We start from the raw sequence: 17563 nt of genomic DNA, 5'->3' as shown, positions 1-17563 counted from the left end.
CAGACTTTATTAGGCTCTTCAATAGAATTACTCTGACCCCTTGAACAGTTTTACGAACTAGATGATAGTCTCTCCATTTGGGCTCACAGAAGTTAAGTACTGTAGCTTAATTTCAAAGTTGCTATGATGGAGTGTGCAAAACCTGGTATGAGACCATGGCCCCAGCTGCCATTTTGGTAGGTCATTCTAAAACTACTTGAGCCCTAGCTGGTTTTTCAGTGGTTAGAGCGTCGGCCCTTGGAGTGAAGGGTCTCGGGTTGATTCTGATCAAGGGCACGTGCCTTGGTTGCAGGCTCATTCCCCAGCCCTGGTAGGGGCATGTGCAGGAGGCAACTAATCAATGTTTTTCTCTGTCTCTCCCCTTCCCTTCCACTTTCTTTAAAATAAAAGGGACAAAATATCCTGGGGTAAGGATTAACAACAAAGAGCACACAAATAAACAAAAAACCTTGCTTGACATGAGGCCTCCTGCCATCACTTTCCACTAATATTCTGAACACAGCCTCCCACCTGAGGAGCATGAAGCCTGTTTTTCCATGTTCAGTTACTAAAGTGACCTCTTATAGGGACCATATGTCTGTTCTTAATGGGAAGCATTTGATACCTTCCTGTTGTGTGCCTTTAGTCTTGATTCACTTCATTGAGCTCTTCAGTGTGGAAGAGGCCTTGAGCCCTCCTCATGTAACCTACTTTATCAGGGGAAAAAAGACCATGTGCCTTTGCTGGCTACTGCCTCTGCCCTAAGTTACCAGCAAGAGCAGGAAGTAGACTGTCCATAGGCTAGAGTAGGTTAATATAAAACTGTTCTGGAAATGTCTGATTTATCACTAGTGAATCCCCCTCCCCCAAACTTCCATCCTCCCTATGCTGTCAGCTGCCTGGACTCATCAGACTCAGGGAAATAAGGGGGAGAATTGTGCACTGATGTAAGAAAATTATCTAATAAAAAGCTTGCTTTTTAAAAGAGCTCCTTAAATGAAAACAGGTTTTAGAACATTGTTTCCTCAGAACATGTTCTGTGGGAGCCCAGGGGACTGGGAGACCCTGAGGGCCAACAGCTCAGCCTCTCAACCCAGCACTGCTGGGGTGGGGGCAGATTTCTAATGCAAACCTTTCCAGTAAACATTTATTTCCTCTCCTAAGTCTCATGAAAATGTAAAAACCACATTGTACTTTTGGGCCCCTTAGAGCAAGCAGAATGATTTAATCTTTTCTTGATAAAGACTTAGTACAACAAACGGAAATCCAGGCCTGTCATGCAAGGCTGTTGAGGTCAGAAGGCCTTTCTCCCCTAATCCAAGTCTTCCAGACTGCAAACTCTGCAGCTTTCTCTCTCGGTTGTCAGTTAGCTGGTATGGGTATGTATTTTTCTAGCTGGCTTTTCCTTGAGCACTTATCCCCATCTCCCACCCCCACTCTATTAGTTTTGTGATTCTAATCTGCATGGGTTAGGAAACCAGAGAGCCACAATTGTGTGAATAGAGATAAGCCTTTGAAAGAAGGGCCTTTGAAGAAAGTGTATGAGTTTTAGTGCTGGGCTTATGCATCTATTTGGTCTGCATGAGGCATGTGTGGGTCACATCCTGGCTCTCATGATCTGGTAGTTGAGAAGGTCCTGAATACAACATAGGTGTGTTTTATTTATCTATGACTGCGTAACAAACAGCCCCCAAAGTGGTTGCTTAAAACAATAATTATTTTGCTCACAAATTTGTAATTTGGTCAGACTTGGCAGTGCAGGCTTCTCTCTGCTCTACACAGTGTCATCTGGGGAGGCTGGACTGAAAGCAGAAGGATCTGCTTACAAGATGGCTTGCTCTCATGGCTGGCAAGATGCTGGTTGTTGCATGAGAGCTCAGCTAGGGCCTCGGGCCTTGATTCTTCTCCAGGTGGTGTGAGCTTTCTTCAGCATGGTGACTAGGTTCTGAAGGCAAGCATCCCTAGAGAAAAAGCTAAGTGAATACTGTATTGTCTTTTATGACCAAGTCTCAGAAGTAAAATAATGTCACTTCCACTGTGCCCTATTAGTCAAGGCAATCACAAATGCCCTCCCAGTTTCAAGGAGAAGGGCAGGGATTCCACCTCTTGTTGAGTGGTTAGCAGATTTCTTGGAAGAGCATGTGGGATGTGAAATATCATTGCACAATTTCTGGAAAATAAGATCTGCTACAGTATTTCTGTACTACTTTTATTGCTCTTCATGCTTTCCTTTATAAGTGATAGTCCTTTATTATTACTATTTGCACTAATTATCTTGTTATCTGTAAATGGATCATGTGATATTCCCTGTTTTGTGTTATCAGGAGTTGAGAACCCTACAAAGTAAGTAGGAATTGAATAGTAATCAGGAAATCTTAATTGGCGGAGTGATTTTCTAAAGATTTTCCTTTCCCTCCTGAAAGTTGGCTTTTCAAACATTTAAAAGTCAGAAAGTGCTTTTTATATAATAAGTAAGAAATGTGAAGGCATATATACAATTTAAAAATAAATCTTAGAAAGGATATAGACAAAGGTACCAAGACAATTCAGTAGAGGAAAGAATAGTCTTTTTAAAAAATGGTTCTGAACAATTGGTATCCACATGCAAAAGAATGAAGTTGGACCCCTACCTCACACCATATACAAAAGTTAACTCAAAATGAATTATAGGCCTCAATTTAAGAGCTAAAACTGTAAAATTCCTAGAAGAAAAAATAGGTGTAAATCTCTGTGATTTGGGGTTAGGGAAAGCCTTCTTACATAAGATACCAAAAATACACACAACCAAATAAAAAAATAGATAAATTGGACTTCATCAAAATTAAAAACTTTTATGCTGCAAATAATAACATCAAGAAATTGAAAAGAGCCCTAGCTGGTTTAGATCAGTGGATAGAGTGTCGGCCTGCAGACTGAAGGGTCCCGGGTTTGTTTCCAGGTTGCGGGCTTGATCCCCAGTAGGGAGTGTGCAGGAGGCACCTGATCAATGATTCTCTCTCATCATTGATCTTTCTATCTCTCTCTCCCTCATCATTCTTCTCTGAAATCAATAAAAAATATATTTTAAAAAAATTGAAATGACAACCGACAAAATGGTGACAATATTTGCAAATCATATATCTGATAAGGGTCTAGTACCTAGAATATATAAGTAACTCTCACAACTCAATAATAAAAAGGTAAGTAACTCAATTAAGAAATGAACAAAAGAATAGACACTTCTCCAAAGAAGGTATACAAATAGCTGATAAGCATATGAAAGAATACTCTGTCATTAACTTAACCATCAAGGAAATGTGAATCAAAACCATAATGAGATACCATTCACAACCACTTGGATGCTAGAATAAAAGTCAGATAACAACAAGTATTATTGAGGATATGGAGAAATTGGAACCCTTGTTCATTACTGGTAGGAATGTAAAAGGCTGCTACTGCTATGGAAAACAGTTTGGTGGTTTCTCAAAATGTTAAACAGTTTTATGATGCAGCAGTTTTACTCCTAGATATATGTCCAAGAGATATGAAAACCTGTGTCCACACAAATACTTGTACACCAATATTCATAGCAGTAATCTTCACAATAGCCAAAAGTAGAAAACAGCTGAAGTATCCATCAGTTGATAAATGGGTAAAGTGTAGTATATGCATACAATGGAATAGCATTCTGAAATTTAAAGGAATGATGTACTATTACATGCCACAGCTTGGAAAAACCTTGAAAACATTTTACCTAGTGAAAGAAGTTAGTCACAAATAAACACATATTGTATGATTCCATTTATATGAAATGTCCAGAATAGGCAAATTCATTGAGATAAATTAGTAGTTGGTTGCCTAGGGGTGGTGTTGGTGGTAGTGGTAGGAATGGAGTTGGGGAGGATTGAGGAGTGACTGCTAATGGATTCAGGGTTTCTTTGGGGAGTAATGAAAATACTCTAAAATTGGTTCACAACTCTGAATACACTAAAAACTATTTACTGTACTCTATAAATGGGTGAACTGTATGGTATGTGAGTTCAATCTTAATGAAGCTATATATAAAAAGGATGCAAAACAATATTAGATCCAATTTTGTCTTTTAAAAGTTTTATATTCTTTAAAAGAATGTGTGTGTGTGTGTGTGTGTGTGTGTATGTATGTATATATATATATCTGAAAGGAAATATAGTAAAAAATGTTTTAAAATAATTACATCTGGATAGTGGGATTATGGGTGTTTTCTATAATGGTTATGTATTGTTTTTATAGCTAACAACCCTGGGGGAAGGGTCTTCATTGTACCTTCCCTTAGACAAGCCGTGGGCAAACTACGGCCCGCGGGCCAGATTCGGCCCGTTTGAAATGAATAAAACTAAAAAAAAAAAAAGACTGTACCCTTTTAGGTAATGATGTTTACTTTGAATTTATATTAGTTCACACAAACACTCCATCCATGCTTTTGTTCCAGCCCTCCGGTCCAGTTTAAGAACCCATTGTGGCCCTCGAGTCAAAAAGTTTGCCCACCCCTGCCCTAGACCAAGCGGCCCTTTGTGAGACTCTCAGTGGCACCAGATTGTATATGATCAAACCTTAGGATTAGAGGCACTAAGCTCTCTTTGTAACAAAAAATCCTGGGCTGGTCTCCTGGCTATTTGTAATAGGAAAGGTTATACCACAAAATTAAGACAATCTCTACTACTTTACTTTGGAGGTTAATTTTTAATAACATATATCCCAAGAGCTACTCAGTTATGATAGTCATTTTCACCTTCAGACCATTGACCTCCCCAACTGCTTTTTGGAAGACATTTTCTGAAAGTTGCCCTTTGAAAATGTACATACGTATATAGTTGAAATAGTGAAATGGGTAGTTTTCCATTCCTTCCTCCAGCCAAATAGCAATATTAGGAAACGTATGTACATTTATTCTTTAAGCTCTTTAATGTTTATGACATTCATTGGAAGTGAGTTCTTTCTAGCAGCCTGTTGAATCCAGACTTTGTTCATAAACTGCTTTGAGGCATTCTGAATGTTTTGCCGCTCTTGGATTTTTCTTTGTTCTCAGTGAGTCTGTGGCGAGAAGCCTGAATTAGAAAAAGGAACTGTTGAAAACAAAAAACAACCTGCTTGTCAGTTATTTCTGAAATTTGTTTCCACATCATATGCCTTTGGCTCAAATATAAATTGTGAAATAGCCTTTGTTTCTTGCTATTTAAAAAAAAATATATTTTTTTTGTAAACCTGTTTACTGTGAATAACTAGGGTTATAAAGAAAGGTTAATAAAGGATAGACTCTCCTGCTTGAGAAGGGAAAGAGAAATCTATTCTCTTATGTAGCCTGCAGATCTAAGGAAGACATGCAGTACCCTATGTGGGCAGCAGCTAGGCCCTGCCTGAATTCCCCCAGAGAGGAAAGCATTGTCCTAGGGTGAGTGTTACTGCGAAGTCTACATAGCTAATCTGATGGGACTCAAAGACAGTAACCTCGGGCTGGACCAGATCCCCTTAGGGGTAGAGTGCAGGTGTTCAGACAGAGAGAAAAGTGACTCCATATAACATGTACAATTGTGGCATGACTGAGTGCTCGCTGATCACAGACTTCCGCTCCTTTGTCCAGGACCTGGTGGTAGAAAGGTCTTGGTTAATATCAAAAGACATTACAGCACTAGAAAAGCACCGAGAGAATACTCTTCAGACATTAAAATGAGTGAGGTAGAACCATGTCTTCTGAAATAGAATGATCAACATGTATTATTTTTTAACTTTCACCAGAAAGGGACCAGGACTAGGCAGTGTGCCCCGTCATGTGTAGGAAATATTTCACAACACCAATCCTGGTGATTTTGAGAGAATACATTTATTAAAGCTGTGGACAGTGAAACATAGGAAAGGCTTGAGATAGAAGAGGCAAGGTCACAGCAACAGGAGTGAGCCCAGACTGGGCTGCATGGACTCAGGAAAGGAAATTACAGAGACAAAAAGAGGGACCTAGGAGACAGGTTGAGGGGGTTAGCCCAGAATGAGCTGCTGCTGCCTACTGCTCCCTGCTCCCAGGTTACAAATCTTGTGGGGACCCTTAGAGCTTAGGAGAAAGAAAGAAAAGATACACACCTGAGAAAAGAAGGGGGACATAGTCATGCTTAAGAGAGAGTGTGCATTGGGTCTTTTGTCTTAAGGGTTTTTAGCAGTTTTCTAAAGGAGGGAGTTTTAGGGGAGGTCTCAGGGGAGGGTCTCAACGGAATATTCAACAGCTTTCCAGGTGTGTTCTTTAATATGCTGATCCATCAAAATGAGCTTATAGGGGACTTTGGGATCGTTCTCTGGTCAGCTTTACTGCTCTATGTTTGTCTTGGATTTGTCTGGCTTTAATTGGGTTTTTTGTTATTTATTCCTGACTTCATCCAGTCTGGCGTTTGGCTGGCATTAATGGCACTAACTGGGTCTCTGCTATCTATCTCCCTGACCTGGAGGATTTAAGCTACTTACTCTCTGGTAGGGGAGAAGAAGTGTAAACCATCTGCTCCTAAGTGTCCTTGGTTAGGGAAGATAAGATCTTGCCGTTTATTAGCAGGCTGTTAATTATGTGGCCTTGTTTAACTATTTGTCTCAGTTTCCCTTATTCCACTTGTCAAGGAATTTTCCTAGCTTCTTACTCTCTTGCCTCAAAACCAGAGTTTAATTTTTTTTTAATGAGACTCACCAACATTTATAAGGGAGACCTTTCAAAATACTCCAAATGTGAAGGACTCCTAGAACATAAAACATCTCCCTTCACACGCAGTAACATTAGTTGAAAATGCAAGTTAAGCCCCAGGTCCCCAAAGAGAAAGATGGCACAAGCTCTGACAAGATTAGTGGTCAGGTGGGTGCTGGGCAGTCCGATAGGCCCTGCACAAGCTCAGTGAGCAGTTCACCAGGCCAGACCCTCAGAACACCAGGCTTCAGAAAAATCACACATAGGTACATGCCATAGACCTTTGAAGTACTCACAAGTCACCACTTCCCCAAGTGTCAAATTCATGAGCACTAAGCCCCCTTTGTACTGTGCTCCTGGCCTAGGCACACAGCTGCGACATCAGCGCAGTCCCAGCTGCCCACACCAGATCACACTGGTATGAATGCACATGTATGGAGCATGGAGAGGATGAGAATGTCAGGTGTGTGTTATGGCTGCAGGCAACCCCTGAGGGCAAGACAAATGCATTTACATAAACCATAGAAGTGAAAGGGTCAACAGTTCGCAGATTTCTGCACTTCTAGTTCCTTTGGTCTTTGCTTTCCAAGGCTAATTGTTTCTATAAAGTTATAGTCTAATTAGAAACCTCAGGATAGGGAAATGTCTGTCACGCCAGGAGCCAGTCACACCCCCTTCCGCCATCCCACAGGACCCAGCAGGTGGAGATCCGGGAGAAGGAGGCTGTGAGTCAGGCTCTGCCAATAAACGAGGGGCAGAGGCACTGAACGGCTCTGAATCTGTTTTCTCATCCCCAAAATAGACATAAAAGTTCTGTCTTTCTAGGGTTTGGGGCGGCATAAAAGAGGGAGCCTGAGAAGGAGTCTTGTCACAGGGTCTGGCCTGGCCTCAGTGGGCAGCAATAGTGACAACAATGGTGACCGCCACGCATTACCTGCACTAACCTCCAGACCTCACCATACTGTCATAGATGTCACTGCAGCTTCTCCCTTCTTCACCCTCACCAGGCCGTAGTCCATAGTGTCATTAGCCTTGGAAATTGGAGACTAACCTAGGTTTGCTCTTCTACCTTGCACACTGGACGTGACAGATGCTTTAAATGGATTGTATCATTTGGAAGTGAGGCCCAGGTGGGAAGAGCTACAGGAGTTTCAGTGAATTCCTGAGAGTGCCTCTCTAATCCAGGACTGGGGTTCTCAACCTCACCTGTTTGTTACATCAGTGAGAGAGATTCTAAAAATCTTGATACCCACTTAAATTAGTATGTCTGGTGTAGGACCCAGGCATCAGTGTTTTTAAGCACTCCCTTGCCTCTCACCCCAGAGAATCACGAGTCACAGAATCAGGAGGTTAAATGTGAGAGTCCTGAGCATTGGGAAACTCTGGGGCTGCCTGGTGAGGACCAGCCTGACAGTTACTCATCCAGGGAGCCTGAGCCAGAAGAGAGGTAGGCAGACATTTGATCAGTACTGAGCTAATTGGGGGGGGGGGGCGCGAGGGGGGACAAAGCAATTTGGCTGAGCTAATGGTATCCATAGGAAGACTGGTAGAAAAATAAAACAGGGGATGAGAAGTTTTTATCTGTGATGGTGGCTTTTCTTTTTCTCTTCACTGACATAATGTGGGACTTGTAATTTATAGGGAAGAAATACGACTCACGTGGTTATCCATCTCTATAGGGAAGGACCTTCAGTGACTATAAAAATAAGCACCTGTCTTGTTCTCCAGTTGCTTTCTAGCTAATTTTGGCCCCTTTTCTTTTGCCAGTTGCCAGAGGCTCCGCCCTCTGAGGAGGAAGAACAGGAAGCCTGGGTGAACGCCTTGCTTGGGAGAATGTTTTGGGACTTCTTAGGAGAGAAGTACTGGTCTGAACTGGTGTCTAAGAAAATCCAAATGAAACTCAGCAAAATAAAGGTATTCCAGTTCTTCACATTTCTTAATTTCTGTAAGTTTTGTACCATTGTATTCTCAGTGAAAGATAACTCAGTTTAAAGCATATGATATATGAGAGTAGTAAGTTCTTGTCAAACAACATATCTGGGCTGTGACTTTGACCACATGACTAATTGCATCTGGAGACTTAGTGACCATTCCTGTTTAATTATTTTCTGTGTTGCCCTCATTGTGAGCCATTCTAGGTGATAATCCAGAATTCAGTTTGGGAAAATGTGAGCTTTTGTAGTTCACATTTGTCATATAGACTTCTGTTATCTGTAAGTTAACATTTAACTTAATTTAGTATTTCCAGAGGCCACCCAGCCACACAGTCTGAGCCACACAGTATATGCTGAGGAACATGCCTCGTTACTTAAGACCTCTTTCCCAAGTCATGCTCCCTCTGCAAGCTGGGGAAGTTAGCACTGCACTCTGAATGTGTCTGGGGTTGACCTTTCCTTCTGGCCAGATGGTATTTTATTTTGGGCTCTCTCTTTGCTGAAGAAACAGTCCTAATTCTGATTTAGACCCACTTGGAAGTGAGTTTAAAACTGCATAAGTACTCCACAAGGTTGCCACTGAATAACTAACTTATTATCACCTTTGGTAACCAAGAGACCTTGTTTAGGTGACTTAGAAGTATGTCTTTGACCCAGCAAAGACCTAGCCAAGGAACAGTCACTGTGGCCCCCAGATCTTCACTGAGAGGTAGCACAGTCAGCAAATTTAGTCAGTGGCTCTTTGGGGTCAAAATACCTTTGAGCAGCAAAAACAGATGGATCCTTTCCCTAGAAAAAAGCACAGTGACAGAATCTTGCCCATGACCTCAGAGAGTTCAAGGACTCCATGTTAGGAGACTGAGCTAAGTGAAATTGCAGTGGAAGGGAAACACGGCCATGTAAGAGCTGGGATTGATTTTTGGGTAACGAACAAGCTCTGTCTTGCTTCCTGAGCCCCCGATGAAGATGAGAGGCTGCCTCCTACACTAGAAGAGCAGATTTCGAGGCTGAATTCAGGACAGGTATTTGGGAGCCCTCAGTTGACAAGGGTCAGTCGGTTTGTGTTCTTCAGGTGGGTTGAGGATTGAACCCACCTTGGTAACCAGGTCTGTGGAGGGAGCAGGAAGCGACAATGACCCTCCCATGTTTAGAGATGAGAGGCCCACCGCCAGCCTGGAGCTCACTCACCCTTGGATTTGGGAAGTGGTGGAGGGCTTGAGTTCCTGGGCTGGCACTTCTCTTTCCCAGAGACTGTTGTGGGCCCTTCTCTGACCTGGGGGCCTGGCAGTGTGCAGCAGAAAGCAGGGCATGCCTGCACTCCAGATGGGACCCTGCTCTCCCTGTGACACACATTCCAAAACAATGGAGGGGGCAGTGTCCACGCTTCTCTCTGGAGTCGGAAGTCCCCTTGGTGGAAAACAGTGGGTTCCGTCATCCCAGAGGAAGTGAGGAAAAGCCTTTTATTTTCATTTTCTCCTTTGCTCTACATGTGAGCTTCTGCAGTTCACAAACTGACACTCCCTTTGTTTTTTTGAGACCGGAGGTGCTGGAGGGTTAGGATGGAGAAAGGGGGCCTAGATCCAGCGGCGCCAGCCGTTCGGAGGCAGGGGCAGTGCTCACTCTATGCTGGCCTCAATGCCTCCACTCTGACCTCAGCTGCCACCCATGAAGTGCCCCGTAGACCAGAGGGGACCTTACCCTGGCAGTGGAATAAAGAATGGCAGCAAGATACTATCCAAATTCTGAACCTACCAGATCCCCTGCCAAAGGAACTCGTTATTATCACCAATATTCAGGTATCCCTGGAAGAGTTATTCCAAAATATAGTGAGTTTTGATTAATGGCTAGTCAGGAGTCAGAATGGCTGGAGGAGCCTGAGCAGTCCCCTGTGACAAAGACCCCTGCGTCCTGGTAGCCCTTGAAGGCCTGATATTCAGAGAACTCTTTGCTGGCCTTGCCCTGCAGTCTCAGATTGTCGGCCTCGCACATGATAATGACTTGTTTTGAAAGAGCAGCCTTGTGTTTATATGGTGAACGGTGGGTTTAAAGCAAGCTGATTTTCTGCCCCAACAGCAAATAAACTCTAACACTGCCATGGGGCTCTCATATTTAGGGGCCTCTGCTGTTACTGCATATAGCTGCTAACATGCCACCCACCCACCCAGGAATGTCCCATACACCTGCACTCCAGTCCCCCATTTAGGAGGATAAAGAACATGCAGTGAGTTTCTGTCACACTGTGGTGCCCTTTGGGTGGGCAGAAGAGAGGTTCTGGTTGAAAAGAGCAGGAGGAGTGGCCTTTCTTTGCCTTCCCTGCAGGGGAGGAAGGAGGCTGCTCCAGGGCCTGGACTCCAGAGTATTGATTCAGATCAGAGATCTGAACAAGGAGGGGCTGGGGGGTGAGAATCTTAGAATTGGGTACTCAGGTGAGTAAGTAGGTTACCAGACCCTGCTGATGGTCCCCCTCCCCATTCTACTTACTGGTAATGAGAGCCACCACATCCTGCCCCGTCTTTCTCCTCCAGCCCCTCCTCATTCTTAGGTCCTTCCGGAACTGCAGGGTGTAGGATGGGATGGGGTGGGCGGTTGGACAGGCCATGAGGAAGGACAGCATGTTCCTATCTCTGTATTTGCTCCTCTGGCTCAGTGTTGGACCCCTGTTCCCATAGAAACCCAGCATGCTCCTGACACGTAGGTATTAGAATGACAATAATAGACTAAACGCATGGGGGCAGGCAGGGGTCCAAGATTTTGGCTACATTCTTGGCCAAGCAGCATTCTGTAGGCTGATTGAGAGGTCAGGGACCACATAACATTAATGCTTTGGCAAAAGCTTTTCCAAACACAGAAACCACCAACTCAGAAATGTACATTTGAATACTGTCTCTAGTCCTGCTTTGGCCATCACAGACTTTATAACCTCTTTCCACTAAGCCTTCCCCACCTGCAGAATATCAGAGATGAAGTTCTCTGACTGGTGAATCCTAAGAGTGTGTAAGTTTCTCTGCAGAGGGACAGCTGAAGAGGTCCACTCAAAATAGGCATAAATTCATGCCTGGCTAGATGCTACCTCTAGTTTAACATAACTTTAATTTAAAAATCTATTCTAAATTTTACAAAATTAATCTAATGTTCAAATGGAGAAATACTCATGAGAATTAGAAAATCTGGGGGAAAAGAGGACTTGCCAGATTTTAAAATGTATAAAGTTACAGTAATAAAAGCAGTTTGATACTGATAGAAAGCAGGGTGCTCAGTACAGTCTCCAGTGTATTGGGAATCTCATTTTCAAAGGTAGCATTAGTAGTGAAAGTATTGGTGGTTCAATAAATATGTTAAGATACCTCACTAATTACTAGAAAAAAATTAAAGTGGATCCCTAACTTACATCTTACACTAAAATTAGGAATGGACTAAAGATTTTCTAAAAATACACATACATAAATTGAGGTGGCGGAAACACAGATGAATTAATTCTGTAGTCTTGAGGCAAAGTAGGAATTTCTAAGCATGATATTAATCCTTTTATGTTATTTCCTCTAGAGTAAGTACCTACTGTTAGCTGTATTAGTTGGGGTCCCGCTCAAATGGAGGAACCTAAGAGGAGAGTTTAATAAAGGCACGATTTATGAAAGTGTGGGTCTGTGTAGAGAAACCAAAAGGGATGGTGCAGCACCCCAGGGCTGGCAGCAGTGGGGAGCAACTGTGTGTGGGGGGGTGGGGGGTGCTGCCTGTCTGACAGGAGCTGTGCCCTTTAATAGAGGGAGGGGACAAATGTCCAACAGCACTCTTCTCTGTACCTTACCTCCCTACAAGTTTATCCCATTGGCCAAGTCCAACCAGAAGTCAGAGGGCAAGAGAGCTTATCGGCGTGATTTGCTCATGCCAGCCCTGGGGTATAGGGAGGAACTAGAATCCAGGGGCAAATGAAATATGTCAGCACAGGGTCAAGGGATGTGGGTGTTGCTGTTTTTTTCAAGGATTTCAATAAACAGTGTGATTTTGCCTGTCAGAAATGTAGCAATTTCTTAACTCCCATTGGTAGTCTAAGAGCTGTCCATTTTCCCAAACATTAGCCAACAGGGTATTATTAACCTGACCAACATGGCCAGCTCCTTCTCCACAGTCAGGTCTCTGGCCAAGCACTGCTCCTCAGAGAAGCCTTCACTGGCCTCCTTAGCCAACATAGCCAACCCCACTCATGCCCCAGAATCCCTCTCTCCTGTTTTATTTTCTCTGTAGCACTAACCACTCTCTGAACTTATTTGTCTACTTAGTTATCTGTTTCTGTCTCTCCAAGATAAATCCCATGAGAGCAGGGATCTTCTCTCCCTCATCTACTGCTTTGTCCGTAGTACAGTGCCTAGTAGTGGTATGTGCTCAATAAATTTGGGTTAAATAAATGTGTCCCCAAAACCTTGACCATCATTCCTTCTGAGAGTATGTTGAATTCTAACATTTACCAGGGTACTAACGTTTCATTCATTGTTTACTTCTTTTCTTCAGCTCCCCTACTTTATGAATGAGCTAACTCTGACGGAACTTGACATGGGGGTGGCTGTGCCAAAAATCCTTCAGGCCTTCAAGCCTTATGTTGATCACCAAGGTAACTCTTAATTGACTTTAGAGAGGAATGACACTTATATGAGTGTGAAAATGTCTCCATCACTGCAGGTTGAATACCAAGACTTTGTGTTTGGAGGGAGTTGGGGGCTTTTTAAATCGTGTATTTCATGTTGGTTATCTTTGTTCTTAACAGTCACAGCCTCACATAAATGGGGAATAGATCAGGACTCCCACTCCTATTCCTTTTAGTCTCTCGGATCCTTAAAAAGTCCTCCTTCAGCCCTAACCCATTTGGCTCAGTGGATAGATCGTCGGCCTGTGGACTAAAGAGTCCCAGGTTCGATTCTGGTCAAGGGCATGTACCTTGGTTGCAGGCACATCCCCAATTGGGGGGATATATATATATATTTTTTTGGGGGGGGGGGCGGGGGGGGAAAGGTCCTCCTTCAGCCCAAAGATACGCATATGCCAGTTGGGGCCTGAGCTTTTGTGACTTAGAAAACAGTCCCTGCTCTGTATGGCTGCAGCCCTTGCAGGGTGAGCCTCACTCCCCTGTCCTGGGCCTCACATGTGCATCTGCCCAGCCCTGACCTCTTTCCAGGAGTTGCCTCTCCTATATATCCACTCCTTTACCTCGCCCCAACCTCTGGTTTGCAGATTCTTTGATCTTCATGTTTTACATCTTGATGTTTTTACCACTCTTAGAAGGCACTTACTTAGGTGTTTAAACAAGGAAGACATATATTTTTAAAATACATATTTTATTGATTTTTTTACAGAGAGGAAGGGAGAGGGATAGAGAGTTAGAAACATCGATGAGAGAGAAACATCGACCAGCTGCCTCCTGCACACTCCCTACTGGGGATGTGCCCGCAACCAAGGTACATGCCCTTGACCAGAATCGAACCTAGGACCCTTGAGTCCGCAGGCTGACGCCCTATCCACTGAGCCAAACCGGTTAGGGCACAAGGAAGACATATGGTCAGACAATATTTTGAGAATAAGTCTCTCTGTTGGAGGAAGGTTCTCAGATTTGGTTTTTAAGACATGCTGCTGACATTATTTATGCCTACTTGTGTGTGTTGGGGAAGAAAGAGTTGATTAGAATGCTTAGAGAGTTTAACTAAATGTAAAGATTTATGTGTATTTTATGGCATGTAGTTTTATGCCGGGAGCCGGTCCATCCTTGCTGTTTCAAGGGACCTGGCATATATGGCATACTGTTCTTAATATGTTTTCTCCCCTTAGCACTGTGTGTTTTAACCAAGGTCACCTCTCCTAGAAAGGTTGTTTCCCCAGGTAGGAATTTTTCCCTGAAGTCAGGGAGGGGATGGAACTCCTTAACTAAGTGCCAGGTGGGTAGTTAATCACTACAAACAATCATGCTTAAGCTACATAATCTTTACTCCCTGGAACGGAGATAAGAAACGCCCTAGCCTTTGTAATAGAAATTGACAGGATTAAAATCAACTGGTATAAATACAGATGTAACCAGACAGAGAGAGACAGAACTCAGAACAAGACAGCAAGAGACAGAACTCAGACAGGGCTTGGAAGACAGGACCAAGAGAGACAGAGCCTAGGCACAGAACCTACACAGAACGTTCTCTAGAGACAGAAGAACTTCGCTGGAGAGAGCATGCCGGAGGATCCTGGACAGGGACTGGCCTCGGAGCTTTGAGGCAAAGCCTGGCGAGAGAGCATGGCAGGGGATCCTGGACTGAACCTGACTGCAGAGATTGGCAAGAGAACCTGACTAGAATCTGGCGACCAAACCTGGCTGGAGAACCTACAGAACCTGGCAATAGAACCCAACCATGCTGATCAACTGAACGCTGCCTCCGAGTCTTTCCTTCTTTGCCGACTCCGTCCACACCTTTGGGGACCCCTGGACCCGCTGGGGTTGGACCCCGGCAGTTTTAAAATGACCTTGATGGGTAATTTAGTACACAAGAGCTTGGTAAAAAGAAGACTGAGCCAGATAGGCAAGAATAGTCTGTGAGCAGGCAGGAAAAAATGTGCCCATCATGCAAACAGCTGATTTTTTTCTATAATGTCCCTTTCAAGTGAACCTCTTTCTACCTCCACTGGATTTACATTATTCTTCCAAAGGCTCAGGAACAAAGTAGGGAAGAAAATAATTACAACTTTTTAAGAGAGTGATATTTGTTTTGAAGTAAAGGTTTTGGAAAATTTAGACATTCTAGCATCTACTTGTATCTCTGTATGGCTATATCAGATGGCTCTTTGACCATATTTAGTGAAATCTTTTTCTGTGTTGTATACATTTAATATAAATTCAAAGGGATTTTTTTTCCTAGTGCTACAATTAGTAGCCCTATTTCTGTGGCAATGTTTCAGAAGATAGTGACCCCATATTGTCATGTTTCGAGCATCTCATTGATTTCAGGGAAAGGTAGACCAGAGTAGTATTTGCAAATGTAGAAGTCCACCTAATGCTGCGCGTTGAGATCACCTATAACCACTAAATTATGTCTACACTTTAATAAATCTGAGTGCTCCTTGGTTAATTCCTGGTTCACTAAGAGTAAAACTAGACAAGATTCTTTGCAAACAATTTAGCTAGAGTTCTCTTAACCACATGTGAAATTTTAAAGGATACATCATCTATGTGTTAAGTGTGTAGCTAGAATCTTCGCTCCATTGTCAATGTACAAGTGTTGCCTTTATTCCTCTGCCTCTAGCAGGCTCTAGGTTGCCCTTTACTCTTTGCCTCTAGGAATTGACTTGCATGTAACAAGCTGGTAAATGATCAGCTAACATAACCCTTCTGAGCGATGGGCTTAAAGAAAGTAACTAATAGGTGTACATGCTCTGTTTTCCAGTGCATTGGCAGTCTCTTATCTCAGGGCCGAATTCGCCCTTTGTTGAATTAGAAATTTCTTACGACAAGAGAACAGTGCCACAGCTGGGCCTTGCTGCATCTGAGTGTCCCTCTGGCTTTGAACTCTGCAGCCTCCCAGGGCAACACTGTCAGGCTCTGAGTGAAATTCACCAACCATCTAAGTCTTCAGTCTCTTTCCTGTCCCTCTGAAGAGAGATGTTTCACTAGATCACTGATTTTCAACCTTTTTCATCTCATGGTACCCATAAACTAATTACTAAAAATCTATGGTGCACCAGAATTTGTCTTTTTGGCGATCATAAAAAAAAAGTATAATTCTGATTCATTCACACACGAAGTGTTGTGCTGGCTGTTGTCATTTTTTTTTATTTGACAGTCTAAGGGAAAAGAAGGCAGTGCCCCTGACTAACTAGTCAGATATTGTATGTTTTAAAAATTCTCGTGGCACACCCATTGAAAATCACTGCACAAGATAAATTAAAGCTTTGCTCCTTATTTAACTCTTTCAGGGCAAATTTTAGAGATCTGCCTGCTTGTGTAAAAAAGGAGGAAAGGTATGATAAAGACATAAAGCCTGTGGGTTTTAAAAGTTTGACCAAGTTAGATTTTTCCATGTCTGCAAAGAATACAAGTGTTGGTAAAACAGAAATGAACACAAAAGAAATACACATTTTGGATTCCATGGCTCTAAGGAAAATTCCTTTCAGCGAAATTAAAATCAGGGTGACTTGCTAAAACGGACTCTGAAAAGCAGAGCTCACCTTCCAGGGAAAGGCAACCCAGGGTGAAGAGGCCTTACCAGCTCTTGGGAGAGGCACCTCCCGTGGGATCTCCCCACACATACTATTTTTTAAAAATGTTTTCTAACTTGTGCTTGTTACTTGGAGGCACCTGGTTCAGGACAGGTATTTGGTCCAGAGCTGGTTGGATCACTCGTCCTACAGATGCTCCTCTTTAGGCAGCACTGAGTGGTGGTTCTGAGCACCAGGCCTGGGGCCAAACTGCTGGGCTCTCAGTTGACCCATCCTACAGCTTAAATCTGGCAACTGCTACCAGAATAAATGGAAAGAAGAATGCCATTGTCAGCTTTCGTGGCCTTGCAACGGAGCGATAAAATCACACATTGACCACATTGGCCTGTCCAAGTTCCGGGGCACACAGCCTATTTCTATGTAGTTAATAAGTTAAGTAACTGCCTTACCCAAGGCATCTTCACTTCCCACCAACAGCAGGTGGCTGGAAACTGGCTTTGTACCTCCTGCCTTATCTCCGACTCCTCCCAAACCATATATGTCTCTAACCATGGAGTGTGTGGAGGTCTCCTCTTTTCAGGCTGTACAGTGAGGTCCAGAGTCCTGTCTCTGTAACCCACCCAAAACTGGCCTCCCCTTTCCACACCTAATACACACCCAAGCTGCTGTCTCCAGGGCCAGGCCTCTGGGATCCACCAGGCCACCCCTCTCAGCCAAGCTCTTTCCTGCTGTTTTATTAACTCTGTTGGCATAGATAATGTTTGCTCCTCATTTATTCAGCAGCTGCTCA

At 43.3% G+C, this 17563-nt stretch overlaps 1 protein-coding gene across 6 annotated transcripts in view; it reads left to right on the top strand.

The window, feature by feature from the left end:
- The window catches only part of TEX2 (testis expressed 2), a 95423-nt gene that overhangs the window by 60109 nt on the left and 17751 nt on the right, over positions 1–17563 (top strand). For 5 of the 6 annotated variants that reach the window (XM_059669957.1, XM_059669958.1, XM_059669963.1 and 2 more), the window contains 2 exons: positions 8423–8569; positions 13096–13195. In XM_059669957.1, the coding sequence (XP_059525940.1) occupies positions 8423–8569; positions 13096–13195 (247 nt within the window). The remainder of the gene's footprint in view (positions 1–8422; positions 8570–13095; positions 13196–17563) is intronic. The other variant, XM_059669961.1, reaches the window with a different exon arrangement.

This window comes from Myotis daubentonii, chromosome 16 (assembly GCF_963259705.1).
Source record: "Myotis daubentonii chromosome 16, mMyoDau2.1, whole genome shotgun sequence".
Classification (NCBI taxonomy): domain Eukaryota; kingdom Metazoa; phylum Chordata; class Mammalia; order Chiroptera; family Vespertilionidae; genus Myotis; species Myotis daubentonii.
This window is presented reverse-complemented; position numbering and strand designations above follow the sequence as displayed.